The 23704-nt window shown below is 46.8% G+C and overlaps 1 protein-coding gene across 3 annotated transcripts in view; it reads right to left on the bottom strand.

Moving 5' to 3' along the window:
* Nucleotides 1-8091: 8091 nt before the first annotated feature.
* The window catches only part of SETD7 (SET domain containing 7, histone lysine methyltransferase), a 29472-nt gene continuing 13859 nt past the window's right edge, over nucleotides 8092-23704 (bottom strand). The window contains exons 5-9 of one of the 3 annotated variants that reach the window (XR_014226406.1): nucleotides 15905-15986; nucleotides 15161-15278; nucleotides 14712-14869; nucleotides 11100-14196; nucleotides 9709-9786 (exon numbers count right to left, since the gene is read on the bottom strand). Coding sequence is in view for 2 of the 3 variants with exons in the window: in XM_082281833.1 (XP_082137959.1) it covers nucleotides 14016-14196; nucleotides 14712-14869; nucleotides 15161-15278; nucleotides 15905-15986 (539 nt within the window). In the remaining variant the exon portion in view is untranslated. Of the gene's footprint in view, nucleotides 14197-14711; nucleotides 14870-15160; nucleotides 15279-15904; nucleotides 15987-23704 lie in introns of all 3 variants that reach the window. The other 2 variants (XM_082281834.1, XM_082281833.1) reach the window with 2 other exon arrangements.

Consider the following 23704-nt stretch of genomic DNA (forward strand, 5'->3'; position numbering starts at 1 on the left):
ACACAGAGACTGGCGAGCTGTGCCAAGGCCTTCCGGGGTCGGGAGAATGGCTCTTCCTAGGCAGGAGAGAGAGAAGGGACAGGAGCATCAGCACCCCGTGGGCACCGCCTGGTGCGCAGGACCGGTACCGCGAGTAGAGGGCTCACTCCTCAGTGACCGAAGGCAAGCGGCCTTTTGGGAAGTCCCTAGGGCTACTGCCTGGCAGGTGACTGGCACACCATTCCCGATGTTTCTGGAGCGGAATGTGGGATCGTCACCTCAAACCCCACCGCTGACCTTCTCCCTTCGGGGTTTCTGCAGCCCACAGAGGCGCAGGGGCCCGGGTTCTGTCCCATTTGGAAGTTAAGCTCTGCACCTCTCCAGGAAAGTGCTGCTGCTCCCTTCGGGCAGCCAGCACAGAGCCCCGACCCTCCCCGTGGGTGCTGCCGTTCACCGCACGCCCTCTCCGGGGGCGGCTCCAGCCCCGTCTCCCGTGTCCTCCCGTGTCCCCTTGTTCCGTCCCGATCCCGCTGGCAGACCCCTCACCTGCAGCGGCACCGGCCCGGCCGGCATTCCCCGGGCAGCGTCGGGAGAGCTCCTACTCCACGCCCGGGGAAAGGAGTTCCGAGCCTATGCCAAAAGAAGCCGGCGAGGTCGGGAAACCCTGCCGACCCACGTAGGGACGCGGCTACTCCGCCCGCCCCCTCCCGCCTCGCCTGCAGCCGGGAGCAGCCGCCCCGCCCCGGGGCACGCCCGGGCTGCCGGGACCTGGAACTCCACCCAGCCCTTCTCCACAGCAATTGCGCCTTTTTCTTTTTTTCCCCTGCAGCTCTAAGTGCTGTTTCACACGACATACGTGCGCAATACTGTGAGTTGGGGAAAGTGGCACAGGTTGCTCAGAGGTCTTGTTGGATGCCACATCCCTGGAAGTGTTCAAGGCCAGGCTGGATGGGGTTTTGTGTAACCTGTTCTAGTGGAAGGTGTCCCTGCCCGTGGTGGGGGAGCGGAACTAGATGATCTTTAAGATCTCTTCCAATCTAAACCATGTTGTGATTGTAAGATTCCATGAAACTCTATACATACAGTTAATGACTTGTGTGATCAGTTTGTTTAGATTGACAGGCAAAGGTTCCCCTGGCACATCAGTGCCCACTCTGTTGGAAAGAGCATAAGAACCCGTGCTGTTCGACAGAAAAGAGCTTGGGGGTGCCAGTTGATACAGCATGAGCCAGTGTGTGCCCAGGTAGCTAAGAAGGCCAAGGGCATCCTGGCCTGTATCTGGGATAGAGTAGACAGCAGGACTAGAGAAGTGATCATCCCCCTTACTGGGCACTGGTGATGCCACACCTCAAGTGCTGTATTTAGCTGTGGGCCACCCAGTTTAAAAAGGATTTTGAGGCACTGGATCATGTCCAGAGAAAGGCAGCAAGGCTCATGAAATGTGTAGAAAACATGTATTACAAAGAATCGCTGAAGAAACTGAGGTTGTTTAGTCTCATGAGAAGGCTCAGAGGGAACCTCATCACTCTCTACAACTCCCTCAGAGGAGGCTGCAGTGAGATCAGTCTCTCCTGCCATGTCTGCAGTGAGAGGGCTAGAGAAAATGGCCTTAGACTGAGGCAGGAGAGATTCTGATTAGGTATTAGAAAAAATATTTCACTGTTAGGGCAGTCAGGTGTTAGAATAGGTTTTCCAGGGAGGCAGTGGAGTCACAAATGCCTGGAGGTATTCAAGAGGCATCTGGATGATGTGGTTTAGGGGTTACAGTGGTAGTGGCAGGCAGATGGTTGGACTGGATGACCTTGAATGTCTCTTCCAGCCTGTAGGAGCAAGGGGGTCACTCGGGACGCTCGGTGCGGGTTCGGACGGTGGGATGGTCGGGGGAGACGGGTGGTGACGGAGACGAGAGATCTCTGTAGTCAGGTCTTGGAACATGCGGTTTATTGCGAAGGGCGTGGGTATAGGGGCACTGCTTAGAGCTGCAGCTGGCAGCTCTGAGCAGGCCCAAGAGAGCAAGAGAGTAAGCGGGTAAGCAAAGAGAGAATAGTAAGAGTCTATAGTAAGAGTGTATAGTAAGAGTGTAGTAAAAAGTGTAGTAAAAAGGAGTGTCTGAAGTCCTGGTTACAATACAATAAATCATCTTCTGTACTGAATATTCTAATTGTCACTAACCAATCTAATACAAGATACAAATCCTATAGCATTTACATACAGCCTATAAGAGTTCTTATATTACCATAGAGTGTTACATCTTAACTTCTAAAAACTACTCTTTGGACCCCTTCTGCTGAGCTAGTAGGGTCTGCTCTGACCCTTGGACCTGTCTGCAAGCAGAGGGTATTGTTCAATCAAGAGGGGATTACATTCAGTCGGCCATACCATTGTTTTCCAGTTGTTCAGTAACTAAGACTTGGTATCTCAAAGGTGGCTTTCATTTCGATGTCGCTTATAGTTTTCATATTCCCAAAATCTTTTGTCAGGCAATCATATTTATAAGGCTTTCCTGTTTCATCTTTCCCAACATCTCCCCCGTTCCGATGAACAACTAAGATATTAGACACAGTCCTACTCGTCATTTTTTGCACACACTGAAGTATACAAGATACTGCTACTAGAACTATAATTATTACTACTAGAATAATCAAGCCTATTTTACAGAGTTCCCTTAGCCAGGGTGCAAAGCTCCAACCATCAAACAAACTGTCTAGCCAAGACGGGTTATCTGTTGTAATTTGGTTAGCTAGGTCCCTTAGGTTTTGTAACTGTACTAAAACCTTCTGGGAAAGGCACTCTATAAGTTGAGAAAGGTTTGTCAGGGCTTGTGTCAGACAGACAGATGGTATCGGAGCCTGCAGATTTGGCTAAAGCAACCCAGACATTTGTCTTTGGTTGATTTACAGGTAAAGCTTCACTGCAAAAACAAAAACAAAAGGTAAAAAATAACATGCATCTACACAAATAATACTAGAACTCCATTTTTTTCTTGAGCCGTTTCTGGCAGATGATCTTCTCTCAGTGGTTCTGCATAGTTCACATTTGGGTGACAGCTTCTCGGCTTCTACTCGTGGGGTCACTGGCTGAAGTGGAACCGACAACAGGCTTTGATGCGTGGTACAGCTTCACCTTCTTTGCTGGAATCCACTTGGTTCCTTCACCTGTGGAGAGACATGCAAATCCCTTTCCCCACATTATGAGATTGTATGGTCTTTCTATTTTTCCTGATTCTAGAATCTTAATTAAAACTGGGGGGTGTTTTTTCAGTTTTGCTTTTTTATTGTTCAAGAAATATCTGAAAATGGGGGGATCAGGCTCTTCTGCAGAGCCGTTCAAGAAATTAAAAACATACAAGGCTTTATTCAACCTTCTTTGAGGTGTAGCCTGGGCTTTTCCCCCTTTCTGTTGATTTAAAATGCGTTTTAAAGTTTGATGTGCTCCTTTTAGGGTACTTTTTAGCAGTTGTTTAAGATACGGTGAGCAAATGCCACTGTATCTTACAGCCTTTTTTAGTTCTTTAATTTCGAGAGTGGGGATGGGAGCCCACGTTTTAGGACTGTTAGGCTGTTGGCTAGCTATCACAGGCTTAGCTAATAGACTAAGACTTTCATCTTTATAGATTTGGAGTCTTATTTCATGCCAATCTGTTAATTGAAAATTATTAAAACATTTTTGGGAGTTTTCTACTTTTGGGATTAACGCAGGCGAATTTTCAGGGTTTAGTGTCTCTTTTTGGGTTGAGGAGTCTGTCCCAAACACTGGGGGGACAGTGAACCTGTTTGGGAACAGACTTAATTCTTTTTCGGAATTGTTTTGTATTGGGATTAAGGTGTTGGCATTTGCAGGGGCAAAATAGTTCTCAGTCTGTCCTGTATTTATAAAAGCAGGTGTCATATTCCACCCTCCCCCTCCTCGTTGCACGGCTTGTGTGCCTGGCTGTGGCAGTGCGATCGATTGGTGATACAAAGTAGTCCCATTCGGTGCCAGGGGCGCGGAGGGCGATAGCGCGGCTGGGTGTTCGAGGGAGTGCGGGAGTGATTCGGTGCTGCTTGGGTTGGCTCCGGGATGCGGCGGCGGAGGCAGGGAGGCAGGCGGCGGAGCCGCGGGGTGATGTGCGGCTGGTCCCGGGAGCGGTGCTGCGACTGGAGGAGTGTGAGCAGAGTGATATCGCTGGTCCGGGGGTTGCAGCGATTGCGCATGCGTGGGTTGCGTCATCAGGGCAACGTGGCAGGCTGTGATGGCGGCAGTCCGTGTGGCGGGCGGTTCGGGGAGAGCGGGAGATGGCAGGACTGCAGAACCAGGGGCTGGGGCTGCGGCCGCGGTCGAGGGAGGGGGCGATGGGACGATCATGGATGCCGGTGGCGGTGGGACTGCACTGTTTGGCAGCTGAGAAGCGGGAGGCTGCGGTGGATACAGCAGGGTGCGGTCTGGGGCCACGGAGGCGGGCGGCGGCGGCAGAGCTGCTCTGTCGGCAGGAGATGGTCTCGGGGCGGCGGGAGGCAGGAGGGCCGGCGGCTGGATCACGGCGTGCTGCCGCTGGGAGCTTGTAGGCTGGGCTGGGGTGGGTGGTGGTGCGGCGGGCAGGAACGACGCTGCCGGAGCGGCGGTGCCGGGAGACGGGGCTGGAGCAGCGGCAGGCACGGAGGGGGCTCTAGTCATTCGTGCAGACGCTGCGGCACCAGCAGCAAGTGGCTCGCAGGGCTGGGGCGCTCCGCGTTCCAGCGCGAGCGATGGTGTGCCGGGATCGGGGGATTGCGCAGGGACGCCGGCAGGGACGGGAGTAGACATAGACGTCTGTGCTGCCGCGGGGCTGGGGGACAGCTCGGGGCGTGCTGTGTGCGCTTGAACGGTAGGGTGAGGGAGCAGGGTTCCCGCGGCAACGTGTACCGGGGGCACCGGGGGCCCCAGCGCGGTCGTGACAGGCGCTGTCGGTACTGGTGGTTCGGGAGCGGCAGGAGACTGTGAAGACGCAGCAGCGACGGACGCGGATGGGCTATCAGCTACCACCGGCGCCGTGTCGGTGGCGGCAAGGGGGACCTGGGGGGCTGGAAGAAGGGTCGCCGCTTGGCTTTGCGGGGGGCCGGCTATAATGGCAGCCACGGCCATAACCGGCGCGGCTGGGGGAGCGGTAGCACCCGTAGCTAGCAGGGGGGTGGCCGCTGCCCCCGCCGGGGTATCGCCGGGGGGCGGGGCTACGAATATGCCAGCAGTGGGGGGTGGGGTAACAATGACGGCAGCAACGGGGGGGCACGTGGGGGCAGGGGCAAGGGGCGGGGTCGCGGAGACGCTGGCGGACGGGGTGATAGAAGCGAGGGGCGGGGCCGCGAAGACGCTGGAACCGAGGGCGGGAGCCGGGACAGCGGGGACGAGCGGGATGGCGGGGGCGGGGATGGTGGGAGGGGCCGTAGGGTCCGGAGGGGTGGCTGGGGCCGGGGCAACGGGTGCCGGGACCGCGAGCGCGGGGGGCGGGGCGGCGCGAGTCAGCCGGACCGCGGGTACTGGAGCCGCGAGGACCGGCGGAGAGGCGGGGGCCGCGCCCCATTGCAGGCTCGCGGCGGCAAGGGGCGGGCTCGCAGCAGGAGCCGGGCTCGGCGGGGTGACTGCTGCGGGCGGCGCCTTCGCAGCAAACAGCTCCACCAGCGCTCTGCAAGCTGGGAGCAGCTGCGCGGCAGCCATATCCCGGTAGGAAATATTATTAAAGAGCTTAACCCCAACTGTGTCCCAGAAGTCTCTTGTAAAGACGGCTGAACGGTCAGCATTTGGGAAATTAATCAGAGTCCATTCTAAGAGGTTTTTTAGCTCCTGTTTAGGTAATTGTCTTGAACTAGAGCTTAGTAAATGCTTAAGTTGCTTATAGAGATCTCTGTCATGGGCAGAGTGCATTTGTCCCATTATCAGACCAGTATGATACTCACTTAGATGTCGTAGGAGCAGTGTCCTTGCTCAGGGGTCCGTCGTGGGGGGCTGGCCAGGCACTCCACTCGGCGCTCAGGACGCTGCTTTTGGGTCCTCTCTCAGAGCTCCGGTTTTAGGCGTCGCTTGGCAACGGCTTTCCGTGCTCAGGACCTCACGGGTGGGTCACACTAAGAGCTCCAGTGCGGGCGGTGCTGAGCACTACTCGCCTGTGCTCGGGGCACGCAGCAGGGTCCCTCCTTAGAGCTCCAGTCGGCACTGCTTAGCAGCGTGTCCGTGCTCGAGGGGTGCCACGGCAAACTTCCTCAAAGAGCTCCAGGGAGCCGCTGCGCAGCAGTGGCCGCCTGTGCTCGAGGACTGCCAGGCAATTCCCTCCAAGAGCTCCAGGTAATCCCCGTGCTCGAGGGCTGCCTCGGCAGAATTATAGAGCTCCGGCTTTTACGATGCGCAGCAACGGTATGCCGTGCTCACGACACGTTCTAGGTGGCTATAACTGGTCTTTTAGTTACCGTCCATGGAGAAGTCTCCCACAGATGGAGAAAGCTGAACCGAGCTTTCAATCACGTTGTGCGCCAGGCTGAAGGTTCTTGGGGGGTTCGGCAATCACGATGGGCGCCAGACTGTAGGAGCGGGGGGCGGGGTCGCTCGGTGCGGGTTCGGACGGTGGGATGGTCGGGGGAGACGGGTGGTGACGGAGACGAGAGATCTCTGTAGTCAGGTCTTGGAACATGCGGTTTATTGCGAAGGGCGTGGGTATAGGGGCACTGCTTAGAGCTGCAGCTGGCAGCTCTGAGCAGGCCCAAGAGAGCAAGAGAGTACGCGGGTAAGTAAAGAGAGAATAGTAAGAGTCTACAGTAAGAGTGTATAGTAAGAGTGTAGTAAAAAGTGTAGTAAAAAGGAGTGTCTGAAGTCCTGGTTACAATACAATAAATCATCTTCTGTACTGAATATTCTAATTGTCACTAACCAATCTAATACAAGATACAAATCCTATAGCATTTACATACAGCCTATAAGAGTTCTTATATTACCATAGAGTGTTACATCTTAACTTCTAAAAACTACTCTTTGGACCCCTTCTGCTGAGCTAGTAGGGTCTGCTCTGACCCTTGGACCTGTCTGCAAGCAGAGGGTATTGTTCAATCAAGAGGGGATTACATTCAGTCGGCCATACCATTGTTTTCCAGTTGTTCAGTAACTAAGACTTGGTATCTCAAAGGTGGCTTTCATTTCGATGTCGCTTATAGTTTTCATATTCCCAAAATCTTTTGTCAGGCAATCATATTTATAAGGCTTTCCTGTTTCATCTTTCCCAACACCAGCCTTTATGCTTCAATGGTTCTATGATTCTAACACCCCCCCCAAGCACTTGCAGCCAAATCCTAACAAGCACACCACTAAAACCTGCCTACCCCTGAAACATTTTTAAGAAATCAGCTCACAGGTCAGGTATAATTTCTTTAAATAAACCCAGTGCACCTCCACAGGGTACTGGCTTATTACACCAGGGCAGGACTGGAACACAGCCAGGCTGGGTGAAGCCAGCACATGGCAGTATCCACAATCCCAGTGTCATCTTCCACACAGCTTGCAAATACATACCAAGCACCCATTCTTCCAGCCCTTTACAACTGTGAAGGTTCAAGAGGCAATGTCATTTCTGCATCCTTGCAGAGAAGGGAGGACACAGTCTTTGCACACCTACACCCAGCACAGGCAGGAGAGGCTCAGTTACCTCAGCAATTGTGACCACAAAGGAGCGGAAGGCAGGGCAGGCACTGAAAGCGCTGCCCCCTTCCTCACCACTCACCCAGCAGGGTGTGTACATGGAATTAGGAGACAGAGGAATAAGTTACCTGCCTGGGCACCCCTGCTGCACCTTCCCACTGCCTTAGAGGAAAATATACCACACCTAAAACAACAGTTAATAATACTTTGGGTGGGATGTTCTTTGATACCACAACATAACTGAAGGCCATGTTATGTGCATTGAAAAAGAAGAGTAAAAAAAGCAATGGAGGTGCCAGAAAAAAACAAGTGGTGTCAGGTATTCGTTCACTATTTACATAATGTGGCCTAGACATGTGTTAACTGTGTGAAATCCTGCTCCTGTGCATCAGCAAAAAACTGGTCACACAGGACACAAGGAAGGGGGTGAGGTCAGACGATGCCCAAAACTGTGACACAAATAATAAGGAGAGATAATTGTTTTCTTTTGAATATTTTATTTTTGCATTGCCTTCATAGCGCAATTAAAGCAATCTTTAAAATTCACTTATTACAAATGTTTGTCAAGTCTGTTTTTCTCCAGAAACACTTTTCTTGCTTCCTTGCACATACACCCAAACACACTATAAAAACCTCATTCATAACATCAAAGGAAGGGCAATCATCATTCACATAAACATCTTTCTTAGAGTTATCCGTTTTTTAAAAGTCATGAATAAACTTACAGATGTTCAGTAAGGCTCATAGTTCGAGTACAAATGTCATAAAACACCTATCAAGTACTGTATACAAGTTAGATACTCTGGGGTTAACTGTTAACACATGTATAAGCTTACCCCAAAGAATATTCTTTAGCACTTAGCTCTTCAGAACAGAGACACCCAGTAATTATGGGCTAAAGAGTATTAAAATAGTAGAAGGCCCAGCAGAAACTGTTACCTAATACACAATTTTAGTCTGGATCTTAGCTCAGAGTTAAATTTGTTACAGCTACAGTAGGAAAAGTTTTCTAGAAGGGAATCTGCAGAAAGGAGGGATGAGTCATTTGTACGATATCATGAAGGGACAAGCTGAGACGTACGTCTTGAAGATGTGACTAGCCTTGCTATTGCAAGTATTTATGGCAACTGCAGGTAATGCTGCATAAATACTTCCCCCAATAGCAGAAATGACCATCTGTAAGGATCATTTGTTGCATCTCCCCTTAAAAAAACCAAACAAACAACTACTTACTGGTATTCAATTATACTTGCATCTTACAAAAAGACAACCCTTTAAATCTGGTTTAGATCTTACTATCTTTTTTGTTCAAATATTCATTCTACCATGAAAATATTTCATACAAACATGATTTTACATACAAATGTTAAAACTTGTGAAGCGGGTCTTCCCACACTCGTGATTTTATGGCTTGAACATTTAATTGCTTATAGTTTTTGTATAGATATTTCTCCCAGGGGAAAAAAACAGAGTTACAGTAAAATGGTAAAGAGAAAAAGGGCAGGAAGTTCCATTGCCCGAAGACAGAGGAGGGTCCATTCAAGAGAGAGAGACCCTAGTGTTCAAAACCTTTGATCTGGGGGCAAGTACACACGCACTCAATCTTGCACCTTTTTTTTTTCTTTAATAAAAAATCCCTTATAAGACTGCTTAGAAATTCTTTGTCCAAAAATATAGTTCTCATGTTTCCAGTACATGAAGCAAAAGGAACAAGTTCACTGCAGATGAAGCCCATTTCCACCTGCAGGTGAAGCTGCTCCCATGCCTGCTTTCCTTCCTCGGATGCTCTTGGCACACCAGCAGTGCACTTCCACTGCACACCAGCAGTGCAGTGGAAGTGAAGAACAGGCATCTACATGCAGCACAGCAGCATGTAAGGAGACACTTCAGTAACATTGTTTCCAAAGCAATTTGGTTTTTTTAAGTGCTCGGAGGTGAATTCCTCAGGCACCTACAGCTTCAGCAAGTCTGCTGGGCCACAGGAGAACAAAGCAGTAGATACCCGGCTCTGTGTAATGTTACCTCATGCAACGGGACTGTTTTCCTGAAGACCATCAAATTGAGTGAAAGGACACATACCACAGAGGTCTCTGGGACAGAAGCAACACCGTTGCACCCCTGGCACAACCCAAGTGGTGAGTACTGGTTTGACTGAAGGACAAGGGCAGACAGCTGGGAAGGAAACAAAAAAGTGCAATTTCCATCATTTCCCAGTTTCTCTTACCAGATGGGATATGTTTGCTACTCTGCTCCTCCAGTGCCTGGGGGAGGGTGAGAAATCCTTGACAGAGCTCTTGCTTCCACACCAACAACACGCTACGAGAGCCCCAGGAAAGAACCCACTGCCATCTGTGTGCAATACTGCTGCATCTGGAAAGGCTGTGCCAAGGAGAAGCCTGCCTAGTTGCTCCCAAAATACACAGCCTCACCCCATGGCCTCCCAAAGTTCCCAAAACCTCCCTAGGAGCTCCACCTGATTAAAAGCATGAGCCATCCTAACAGGCATCGTGGCAACTGTGTAAAAAATCAAAAAGCTCTCACAGATTTTACTGCTGAAAAGCCACTTCCATGTATTTCCTTTGACTTTTTCAGCAGTCAAGATCTACAGGTATTTATGTAGGGTAAGTTTTTATAATTAGTATAAAAAAAAAAGGAAAAAAAGCATTTTCAGATTTTTTAAAAGAAAATCAGGATCCCCAAAAGTAAAATTATGGCACAAGACTCAACTTCAGACACCTCCTCCACAGCCTAAGCCCTTTTCCTTTTCCTTCTTTTTCAGAGGAATGACCCCAGCAGCAGGCAGCTCTGAGCTGCAACTTTTCTGGCTCTCATGTCTCAAAGAGTACCCACTTCTTCAGGAAACAAAGTTTCTGTATTTTTGGTGACAAAACCCTGTACTGCCACTGCAGGAAGACCCACTCCAGATTTTTTTGGTTTTTTTTAAAGAGACAAACAGCAGCCTCTAATACAGGGTGATACAAGCTTCTCATAGAGGAGCTCAAGTAAACCTCCCATCAGAGAAGCCACGTGCAGCACTGCAGACCAAAGGCAGATGTTGGGAACTGATCTGTACCTGAAAAACACAGCAATTCAAGGTTCTTCTATGCTACTCTTTAGTCACGATGGGTATCCCAAGAGCCAGCTGCACACCCAGGCCCAGCTGACAGGCATCAGCTCTCCTCCCAGCTTGTGTGCCAACAGGAAAGGTCTTTGGGCAAACTCTAAGAAGTGGAGCTTCTTTACTTATTGCATATTCACCAGTAGTCAGCTGCATCCCACACACCCGAGAAGACTGCTGTGCAAGGTGATGCCTCCTCTGCCCCAAATGAAAACCGTGGTTGGGCGTAGGTCTTGTGTCTATGGATATGTCATCACACTACAATTGAGGAGCTTTGTGAAGCTGGTCTTGCCCTCTAGTGAGCCCCAGAAACTGGGCTGCAACACACTGACCAAGTTAAGGCATTATTTGGAGTTCTGTAACTAACCTGTGTTTGCACCAGCGGCTGCCAACGCACACCTCTGAAGGACACACTGAGCCCTTTCACCACCCAGTGGCAAAAGCCATCCCAGCCATTTCCACTCTAACAGACCAGGAAGAGAGAGAAAACAAAGAAGAGTTAACAGGCTTGGTCCTGAATCAACCCAAAGCAGCTCCATAATAACAACTTTTATAGAAGCTTGGTCGCTGAAGAAGGGCGCTATAGAAGGACCAACAGATTTTACAGAGCTGAGAAGGATAGCAGAGCTAACAGAGACAACAGCCACAGCTGTGGCACACTACCTGCCAGGCTACACACATGTACAAAAGAATCTGCTTGACTCTCACCAAATTTTTTGTGAAGACACAGGATACCTCAGTGCCCCTCTTTCCTAGAATTTCCCTATTTTAGGATACAGTCTTCAAGCCTGATGCACAAAGAGCACCTATAGTCTATTTATCTCAAAATCAGGCAGTATGAAGACCGACAAATCTATTAAAACATAAGCAACTCCACACAAAGAGGAGATTAGCAGAGGAATCAGAGACTGATCAGGAATGAAGGCAAAGGAGCTCTAGAGATCAGAACATTTTAAGCACAATTCCCCAGCGAGCACAGATAGGCCAGCAGTCCAAAGCAGGTCATCAAGACTGTGGAAGGAGTTACCATCCATTCACAGCAGGGTTCAGTCATATCTTCATTCTGCTCTTCCCTGCACCTAAACTCAAGCCTCAACTTTGCGAACTTCATGATCCTGGCAGAATAATCCCCAAGATGCACATGATAGCTCCCTACCAGAGGCTTTCCTGCAAGTGGCTGATGACCTACCCATGGGCAAGTAGGGAAAGATGAAGTCATGCATATTTCTTTTTGAGAATCATTTACTGAAGCTGAGCAGCTGACTGACCTTTGCCAACTCCCTCTCACCTGTGAGGTTAGATGTGTCTCTGCACGCTCAGGTTAGTCCCTGAGCTGTCACCTCTGACTTGGATGAGACGCAGAGCTGCAACCTGAGTGTCCAGCACGACAAGATGGGAGGTGTCACAGCTCACGTGCAGTGTGAGTGTGCACTGCTGAAGGAGTGTCACAATACCCTGAGCCTGCTTGTCCCCCGTCCCAGCACATGCACAGAGTAGCTTCCATGTAAACTGAAATGGTGGGGTGATGGAAAATGTTTATGAGCAGCCACAGGGATTAAACAGAGGCCCAGCTTAGAACCCTAGGTTCTTATGAGTAATTCCTAACTTTCCTCAGGTACCAGAGCAGGGATTCTCAGACTGCACATAAACAGCAACCTCATCCTTCCACCTGCAGTTACCAAACATTCTCCCTGCCCAGCTCCCCAGACAGCCAGACACCTCCAACAGTTCAAGCAAGCAACCAAAATGTGTTGCAATAGAAAGGTAGGTCTGATTCCCAAATAACTTATGTTATATATATACAAACTTTTTAAAACTACAAACATTTAAAGAAAGTGTTGCAAATGCATTTGAGTTTCTCCTAAGCTGCTAAACCCAAAAGAGAACATCAGAGTCACAGAAAGGCTCCAGTATCCAGACCAAGACAATACATTATTTGTCTCTTATACAGCATTAGGCAAGACCAGTACAGTATCTGAAAAACAGCACGACAATTTCCCTACCCCTGAAAAACCCCAGAACATAGCCCTGCAGATGAATATTCACAAGCCCCCACTGTTGGCTGCAACAAAGCTATGGATTGATTGTTGTTGCTAAATATGAGCATCAAGTGATGTTTTTACATTCATTGTTTGTCCTTCAAAACCAATCCTTTAATATCTTTTCTTTAAAAAAAAAGTCTTATTTTGATACCTGAAACTATATTAATTCACTGCATCTTAAACCAGAACTACTAAAAGATGGCTATAAGGCTATGTTGTCTTGTCAAGCGAACACACAGAAAAGATACCGCTCTCCTTCACCAAGCACTACAGTCTGCCCTCAAATACATGCACCTCCTTTCAGAGAATCCATGGGAAATCCAAGCATCTTTTGCCTTGAGAACTGGCCACTTGAACAGGTGAAATACACAAACCAACTCATGGACACTGATGCAAGTAATGTGCTCACCTTCCAGAACACGTACTTCTGAAAGTCTTTCAACAGCAAGTCTGTTTTCTCCTTTTCACAAAATCTTCATGCAAAGAACAGCTTCATTTGCATGTCATAATAATAAATTAAATAAAATAAGCCAGCCGTAAAGGCTAAATAAATACTAGGTTTAGACTTGTTGCTATAATATTTAGAGAGCTACAGAGACCAACACACAGCACTCTCACATACACACATAAGCCTTTCCACTAGTTAGAAAGGATTTTCTCCTCCAAAAGGGGATTTGTAGAAAGAACAACAGACAAGAGGAAAGGGGAGTTAAAATCCAGCCTCCTATATGCTAATAAATAAACTGCTCTATTGCAAGATTCAGATCAAAGGTTTAAAAAGGTAAAATTATGCTACTATTAGAGAATATCAAAATATTACTGTTATCATCACAAGTGGCATATATGCAAAATGCAGTTGCACAATAATGCCTAGGCAGAGAGAGAGCAACACTAAGTCTGCCGACTAAAAGTGAATGATATACCCATTTTAGTTTCTTTCTAGTCTTTTGGCATCTTTGCATATGGTGCAAAAGCAGAAGCTACCAAAGAATACCACACCTTGTATAGAATATTAAATAATTTCTTCAGATAAGACTGGTGCAATGCTAGCTATTTTTTAAATCTGCTATGAGTAACACAGTCAACCTAGTTAGTATGCAAGAAACTTATCTCTTAACACAGAATGCAAAGTTATGGTGCAACAGCATGAACAATCCCTGGCTGTCCAGTTTTCAGTATAAAGGTAGTGCATAGATCCAAGTTTCTGTTTCAGTTTGCTGAATGGAGAAAGCGCTCCCATGTCACTTTTGCTGAGCAGCCTGGAAAGCTTTCAGTTCCAGCTGGTACCACTCCGGTGCTTCTGGCCCATTCTGCCCCACAGGGTTGTGATCGTACCCATAAGCCACTGTCAATTCCTCATCCTTCTCCACAGCCCTGATGGTACGGATACACTTGATGGGCCCAAAACGAGGATGAACAAACCTAGGAAAAAAACACCTTTGCTAGGCCCAGCTGTCAATTCACATACTCTGCCAGTCCCTTTTACAGTTTCAGAATTCACTCACTTCAGAGCAATATTTCATCATCTGATATCGAATTAGCACACTTGAGTCAACCTCATAAAGACTTAAGAATAAGAGCAAAAATACTGATTTATCAAAGCATCGGTAGTTCAGCAAATATAGCACAGTTTTAGCCAAGCTAGGATTTAGGGAGCTGTGATTATGCATTTTACAATCAAGAAGCAACTCATAAAATTCATGACAAAACTAACAAGTGCAAACTTCAAGATACTCCATGGTGTAAGTCCCAATAGACATCAAGCACCCATAATGCCAGCCCATTTCCAACTCAGCCTAGGTGAGCAGAAACTCCTTCAGTGCCTCAACTCTTTACTCTCAGCCCACCACTGCTCCTCATCCAGCTGCCCAGGGCCCCCGTGTGAGCACAGACAGCTGGGCTGCAGCTTCTGCCCCAAAACACAGGACTGTACTTACGGGTCATAGGTGCAATTAGGAGTGAAGGAATGGTTGGCCTTATGCCCCAGTGAGGCACAGTACTTGGCAGCGTGGTTGTATGGCTCTGGCACATCTATGACTGTTTCATCATCGAGGGATATTGTATTTCCATTGAGGGCCCAGTCTCTGCTGTCTACCTAGTTTGCAAGGCAAAAATCCAGTGTCTGTGTGGAGGGGTCAACTTTGTCAGCAGTTTGAAAGCCAACATTCAAAACACATGCAAATAAAGCTTTTCATGGGTATATGTAATTAAAAAAAACAACCCACACTTTTAAAAATCTGTACATAGGTGAGCATGCACTTTCTTTCAATTAAACTCCATTGTGTTAAATCAAGGGTGGGAAGGTGGTGGGAGTAAGATCCTACAATGAAAAGAAAATTTCAGAAGGCGCAATGAAAATTCAGACTGACTTTTTTCTCTTCTTTACCTCCTGGTGTGTAATTCGCACTCCATTATAGAAGGACATCACTGTACTGGCTTCTGCTGCTATTTTTGAAAACAATCCTTCTCCAGCACTGGAAATGAGAGAGACATCCACATACACCCTGCAACAGGAACAGGGCATAGAATGAGCGAGTGGCTGCAGTATTAATTTTCAAGAAGTACAATGCTACTGGAATAAAGCCTAATACTTCAGTATAACAATAAAGCTAATAATAAACCTAATAACACTAACAACAAAACTTCTTATCATCATCATCATCTATATGGAACTCCTTCCCTTCCTCTTTTCCACATGTTTGCCAAGACTGAGATTTGGTGGGAAGCTTGGGCTGACTTGGAAATTTTTTTTTTTTTAAAGTGCCAATCTACTGTTACTGCACAATGATGGCTTCAATTCAGGAACACCCTCAATAACATATCAGAACCCCAGCAGTCCCCACCAAGCTGGGGTTGCTGGTATGTACATGCACTGAGGAGCAAGAGTTCTCAAGGTGAAGCACCACATCTTCAAGTACTCGATGGAAATTAAAGCAAGTCTTTTACTAATCACTTATTTAGATATTTCAGAGTATCAGAAAGAGCCTATGGTTGAGGTACACACAGAGCAGGGCTTCCATTTTACACACCCTTACACATCTTTTAAGTTTTGGATGAGAAAAGGTTTGCAAAATTAGGCCCTAAATATGTACCAGTAAAGAAATATGTGGAGAAGAAAAAAAAAGCCTACCTCTCTGATTCGTAAGGATCAGGAAGAAGGGCATTTGTAGAAATGCAGGATGAAGTAGATTTGTCAAAACTGTATGCTGGGCCTAAAAAAAACAAGAAATCAATGAAGGAAATAAACTAATTGGCAATACTGAGAGTATGCAATCCTTAACTTAATCCAGATATTCAAAAATTTAGTTTTAATGGCTGTAAAGAATATATGTTACACTTCCAAAAAAAGGTATTAAACAGAACTGCACCTGCAAAAAGCCTTGAGATACTGCTTTGTACACTTGTCTCTGCCACGTGCTCTGAGCTCCTTTGTTCCAAGCGTGGGCAAAGCCAAACGTAACTCAAACTCTTTAGCAGTGTCTGATTGGCCGCTCACCCCGGGTCCGCCCCCAGTCCTCCCCTTTCCCCTTCTCCGAATAAAAGAGGGAGGCCCCGCCCTCTCTTGGCTTAGCTATCTTCCTGTCTGTCTCATTTGAAAGCTTCGGACTGCAGGAAATTGAGTGAGCAGGGAGCTATATTTCTCCCTCTTTCCTTCTGCTGATGGTATTTGCTTTGCAGCTGATTCAGGTACCGATTTTAGAGCTACTAAAGTGCTAGATCGCCCGTGCTACCTCTCTAGGCTGCTCAAGGCTTTCTAAGGCATTAAAGTACTAGCCTAGCCGGTATAAAGCTGAAAAGATACCTTCCACATCTGGCGCCTAACGTGCTATCTCTGAACTCCGGTTCTGAGAGACTTTCAGGGTGTCCCGGCAGCTGTGTCTGCTGGAGTTAGCTCTGCACCTCCTGCTGTGCCAGCTCCGTGTAGCGAGGTGTTACTTTTTGTGTAACATCGAGGCCAGAGCCTCAGCCTGTACCCTCCTCCACACCACGTGGCGAGGGAACGGCTGGAAAGCAGAAGACCCTTCTTGCATGTTTTTTTTCTCCGGACCTGCTTTCCTGTGGTAAATCCAGAATTCTGGTGAGTATTTCCCTGCTGGTTTAGGGGTTCCTGTCTTAAGCTGGTGCCGGTGCAAACTTTCTCTTTTTTGGTGCATTCGTAATGGGATCTGAAGTTTCTGCACACCATAGAGAAATATACCACCAAGTTCAAAGCTACCTTTCCTTAACTGGGCATAAATACCCTAAAAATCTAGTTCAATCTTTTGTACTATGGCTTTTTCAGTACTTTCCTAATCTGACCTCTGAAGACATAAGATCTGCTGAATTTTGGGGTAAGGTGGAGAGAAATCTCTCCTCTCTTAGGTGTGCAGGAAATGAAACAGTTTCAAAATTCTTTCCTCTCCTGTTACTAAGTTACAATTTGCCAGAGAAAAAAGCAGTACATGAAAAGCCTCTGCAAAAGCCCCCTGTTAATTCCCTTACACCCTCTTCCAACCCCTGTGTCCCGGACCCCTCTTCCCCTACGCTGGAAAACACAGCTAGAGCAGACTGCTTTTTAGCACAGAAGAGCTATCGTCCTCCTGGCTCACCCGTGTTTCCTCAGCACCCTGCCTTGGACAGGAATCCGGAGCCCATCCCAGGACCTTCCAAACCCCTCTTCTCCACTCCTTTGTCCCCAGTTTCTAGCCCTCATGTTTTAAGCGCGCGCAAAAACCCCTTCTCCCCTGATCTCTTTGTTCCCAGGGGCAGCCATTGCCATGTGCTCGCAGCCTGGGAAAAAACCCCTCCCCCCAACCCCTTTTCTCTGAGTTTGTTTGTCCCCAATAATGGCGGATGCAATGTTTCTTCATCCCCAAACTACACCTCCCACAATCCCTTTCTCCCCATCCCACAAACCCCTTCTTGTCCCCATCCCCTCCCACTCCCGTGTCAGATCCTGACCCCGCCCCCAACCCCGCCCCCACAGCATCGTGTTTCACCCCTCCCTCTGTGCCCGCCCATGGCTCAAGTACCGTCCCTGCCTCCACTCCCCGCCCCTGCCTCCACTCCCCGCCCCTGCTTCCCATTGTCCCGCCCCAGGTTCCCGCAATCCTGTGACTACCTCTCTAAATCCGGGAGCCCAGGGCTACCAGGAAGTAACTCCAACTGCTTCTACTACACTCTCTCGTACTAGCAATAGACCAAACCCTGGCTGGACACCCTTTCCTTATTCTAATATTGAGGATTTGTGCAAGGCAATTAAGGAGTTTGGAATGCATAGTAATTATTTTAAGAGCCTTTTAAGTGCTACTTTTGCAACTCACTTGTTCCTCATGATTTACTTACATTGATGCAAACTCTTCTCACACCTGGTGATTTTATGATGTGGAAAAAGCAATGGAAAATAATTTTATCTGATTTATTAAAAATTTTGTGGCAAACTCCAGATAATTACCTGGACTTTGAGAATAATTATATCACACTAGACCTTTTATCTGGTGACAATAATATGGCAAATCCTCAAAAACAAGCAATGCTTATCCCTCGTCCAGTTCTTACTGAAATCACACGTGCTGCTGAAAAGGCCTTAACATTACTACCATCTCAAACTCCTAACTCTCGTTATACCACCATCAAGCAATTGCCAAATGAAAATATTATTCACTTTTATAACTGTTTGTGCGAAGCTGTCTCTTCCCAGGTCCCTAATCCTGACCTCCAACAAGCGCTCCTACTCAAACTTCTCCAAGTTAATACAAATGATGCTTGCAAACAAGTCATCCTCACTCTCCCTTTGCATCCTCCTCCTACTGTTGAATCCATCCTTGAAGTCTGTACAAAGAAGGTGCAGCTGAACACAGCTGCTCCCCTATTGAAAAAAGTGGGGATGGTTGGGGAAGTTGTGGAGAATGCTACAGGTACAGGGGAAACTTAATTGTGAGGTAACTTTATATGCTATCATTGTCAGAAAAAGGGACATGTAGCTCACAATTGCAGAGCGATTATAACTGCTGATAAAAACTCTCCAAAGACTGTTTCCCCAGGTCAACAGCAGGGAAAATAATGATCCAACGCATCCTAACAGCTCCTCGTTCAGACATAAATAGGGCTGCAGACAAACCAACTTGGACTTCTGGACTCAGGTTTAAGGTAACCTGTGATAAAGCACACCATTTCAACAACAACAAACAGACTGTAATACCCATCTCATTCCAGAATGTGGACCACATGCCAGACTTCACATACCTTTTTATTATTGGGGACACTCGGGAAACACCTGCTGGGATAGAGGTTACACCCACACTCATGAAAATGGATCAGAACGGGTGTTCTAACCTAATTGTACAATGTATATATCCGCCGTACTTTATGCCAAAGGGTCAAGTCATGGCACAGGCCATTCCACTGCCCAAATACCTGCCCACAGATGGTCATATCCCAGCCATCTGTTGGACTGAGGTTTTGGGAAACAACAAACCTGTAATAGAATGTAAGCTCCATCACAAATCACAAAAAATCAGTATAATGGGAATGATAGACACAGGTGCTGATGTGTCTGTCATTCCATTTGATAAGTGGCCTGCGCAATGGGAATTGCAATCTCAGGGCATCATACAAGGGACTGGAGGTACCCAAATTGCGAAGCAATCCAAATACACCATTCAAATTGAAGGTCCTGAAGGACAAATAGCGACACTTCGTCCATATGTCCCAGACACCAAACTCACCCTATGGGGAAGGGATGCCATGTCTCAGTGGGGAACAAAAATTGATATCACCCCTAGATGTCAAAATTTTCCCTTGCAGGCCGCTGGAGCAGAGTGCCATCCACAGAAATTAACTTGGAAAACAGATGAACCCGTGTGGGTAAACCAGTGGTCGCTAAAAAAAAGAAAACTTAGAGGCACTCAAAATATTAGTAGCTGAACAATTGGCTAAAGGAAATATAGTTCCAACTAACAGCCCATGGAACACACCCGTGTTTGTAATACAAAAACCGGGAAAGAACAAATATAGGCTACTCCAAGATCTTAGAGAAATTAATAAGGTTATTGAAGACATGGGACCCCTTCAACCAGGTATGCCATCACCTTCAATGCTCCCACAACATTGGCATTTAGCTGTTCTTGACATTAAAGATTGCTTCTTTCATACTCCACTCCACCCTGCAGATGCCCCTCGATTTGCATTTTCTGTACCATCTCTTAATCGTGGAACTCCCATGGAACGTTACCATTGGCTTGTGCTTCCCCAAGGTATGAAAAATTCCCCAACTCTCTGCCAAGAGTATATTGCTAAAATTCTATCTCCCATCCGTGCCAAAGCAGAGAAAGCCATCATCCTACATTACATGGATGATGTGCTGGTGTGTGCTCCCAATAATCAGTATCTCGAGCAGACACTTAACATGGTGATTGAGGCCCTAGAGGCCAAGGGCTTTGAATTACAACCAAAAAAAATGCAGAGAACAAGCCCTTGGAAATACCTTGGACTCAAAATCACAGAAACCTCTATCACCCCAACACCCGTCACCATTAATAATAACCCAAAAACACTACAGGAAGTGCAAGAGATCTGTGGGACACTGAAGTACTTAAGGTCCTGGTTAGGACTCACCACAGAGGATGTAGCTCCTATTGCAAACCTGGTAAAAGGGGAAGGTGGTCCAGCATCCCCTAGATCCCTGACAGAAGAGGCAAGGCAGTCTCTTAAAAAGGTACAAGAGCTCATTTCCACCAGACAAGCACACAGGTACCAGCCCTCCCTATCCTTTTAAGCTTGTCATTCTAGGGAAGGTACCACGCTTTCATGGCCTCATATTTCAGTGGGACAAAGAGCAGAAGGAACCCCTCATCATAATTGAATGGGTATTCCTTCCACTCCAACCTCCTAAAACCATCACACAGCCACAAGAACTAATGGCAAAAATTATCATGAAGGGTAGAGCAAGGCTCCACACCCTGGCAGGATGTGACTTTGCATGCGTCTACTTACCTGTAACAACTGATGCATTAGATCACCTACTCCAAAATAATATAAATTTACAATTTGTATTAGATAGTTACTCAGGCCAAATCTCCAATCATTACCCAAAACATGACATGTTTAATCTGCCATTCTCTTTCATCCCTCGAGAGATGCAAAGTAGAAAACCCCTCAATGCGATTACCGTTTTTACCGATGCTTCAGAAAAAAGTAAAAAGTCCGTGGTCACATGGAAAAATCCAAAGACGCAAAAGTGGGAATCTGACATCAAGGTAATCCAGGGATCACCACAAGTAGCTGAACTAGCAGCTGTTGTCAGAGCATTTGAGAGGTTCAAAGAACCCTTTAATTTGGTCACAGACTCAGCATATGTAGCTGGAGTAACTGTTAGAGCTGAGCATGCTCTCCTAAAAGAAATCTCAAAACAAAAAAATTTATGATTTGCTCTCAAAATTAATTTATCTGGTTTCCCACAGAGAGCATCCCTATTTTGTCATGCATGTGAGGTCACATACAAACCTGCCAGGATTTATTGTGGAAGGTAATCGTAGAGCTGATGCTCTGGCTATGCCAGCAGATATAGTTCTATCAGCCGACTTACCAAAGCTCTCCCAAGTTTTTGAACAAGCAAAATTGAGCCATGCCATGTACCATCAAAATATTCCTGCTCTTATCCGCATGTTCTATCTGTCGCAGACACAGGCAAAAGCAATAGTGGCAACATGTCCCCACTGCCAGAAGCTACAGCTTCCATCACTGGGCATGGAGGTCAATCCCAGAGGCATTAATAACGGTGAAGTGTGGCAGATGGATGTCACACATTTCCCTGAGTTTGGGAGATTAAAATACGTTCATGTTTCTATTGATACCTTCTCTGGTGCTATGTATGCCTCTGCACATGCAGGTGAAAAAGCCAAGGATGTTGAAAAACATCTTGTCCAAGCTTTTGCTGTGCTCGGTATACCTGAAGAGATAAAAACTGACAATGGACCTGCCTACTCCTCTCAGGAATTTAAAAACTTTCGTCAGCAGTGGGGATTTCGACATGTTACAGGTATTCCTCACTTCCCAACTGGACAAGGCATTGTTGAACGTGCCCATCAAACCCTCAAGCGAATGCTGCTACAACAGTCAGGGACCACCAAACTCAACTCACCTGTCCTCAGACTCAGCAAAGCACTGTTTACCATAAACTTCCTGAATGGCACCTTTGAGGATCCAAACCCTCCCATCTATTGTCATTTCCAGAACACCGGGAGACAGAAACTGAAGGAAAATCCAGAAGTCCTGATCTGGGACCCAGAGACTCAAAAAATCCAAGGACCACACAAACTTGTAACTTGGGGACGTGGGTATGCCAGTGTATCTACCCCTCAAGGACTGAGATGGATCCCAGGGAAATGGGTAAAACCTTATGTCACTTCCTCAAAAGTTAAGGAGGTTAAAACTGCCTCCTGGAGGAGACGCCGTAAAAAGGATCCTGATTTTGCACCCTCATGTAAACCCCTACTGCAGATTTTGATGTTAATCCCTTAAGTTAAGTTGCACTGTTTTGCACTCAGGTTTTTGCACTGTATTTCGTAAATCTTCGTCCTGATACTCCATACCATAGATGTCCTGACTAAACCCCTGAGTTTTGACTGGGGAACTAGTTTAAAGACATCCTAGGTACTGTCGAGTTGTAGGGACAATAGATTCCAATTATGTTTTGCACTGTTGTTTTGTTACTGTTCTAGGCACTTTAAGTTACCAAGAGTTACAACCCAGCTTTAAAGAAAAAAAAATAGGGAATTGTTGCTGCCTGTTCTGAGCTTCCCCTCCCCCTCCCAAAGACACTTGCCTCTGCCATGTGCTCCGAGCTCCTTTGTTCCAAAGCGCGGGCAAAACCAAACTTAACTCAAACTCTTTAGCAGTGTCTGATTGGCCGCTCACCCCGGGTCCGCCCCCAGTCCTCCCCTTTCCCCTTCTCCGAATAAAAGAGGGAGGCCCCGCCCTCTCTTGGCTCAGCTATCTTCCTGTGAACATCTGTGGTTGTCTGTCTCATTTGAAAGCTTCGGACTGCAGGAAATTGAGTGAGCAGGGAGCTATATTTCTCCCTCTTTGCTTCTGCTGATGGTATTTGCTTTGCAGCTGATTCAGGTACCGATTTTAGAGCTACTAAAGTGCTAGATCGCCCGTGCTACCTCTCTAGGCTGCTCAAGGCTTTCTAAGGCATTAAAGTACTAGCCTAGCCGGTATAAAGCTGAAAAGATACCTTCCACACTGCTTCTTGATTTTTTCCCCTCAACATTCTAGAGTAACAGTACTAACACAAAAAGGTGATACATTTGTCCTTCAAATTACCAACTTGTAGAGGATGACTGGACAATCTTTCAAAATACACCCTCCCAGTGTCTCTAAATATAATTTAAAAGTAAAGCAAAATTTAAAAGGATATATTCAATAGCTCATTAAAAAAAAAAAAAAATCCCAAAAATTTGATTACTGCAAATACGAGATATTTTCTAGTCCAAATCCTGAAGCGATTTCAGCCAGAAGACAGCATTCAGTAATCAGAAAGCACCCTTGCTACAGTCAATTATTTCTTGCCATTAATAAGCAACTCAGTGGTTCAGCTCTAATTATATTCTTACAGAGGACTGTCTTGGAGCTAGATTAAGAAGGTGGAAATAAGATGGGAAAAAGCCCCACAGAACAGAATACTACGAAGTGTGATAAAAGGCCCTTGTCCCTGGTGTCCAGGATCTGGTCTGGCTGAAGGCAGCCTTCATCGTATTTACAAAGCACAACTGCACCATCTTAGAAAAAAAGATTTAAGATAAATTTTGACTTGCCATCATAACTGAGCAATTTAAAAAATAAACTCACATGCATTTGCTTGTCAATACCTTTTCACTGAGCTTTATGTGCCTATTTCATAGCAAGTGAGACAATTTTTGCTGGCAGAGCAATAAATGCTTTAGCA

This window comes from Coloeus monedula, assembly GCF_965178545.1.
Source record: "Coloeus monedula genome assembly, chromosome: 5".
In the NCBI taxonomy this organism is placed as follows: domain Eukaryota; kingdom Metazoa; phylum Chordata; class Aves; order Passeriformes; family Corvidae; genus Coloeus; species Coloeus monedula.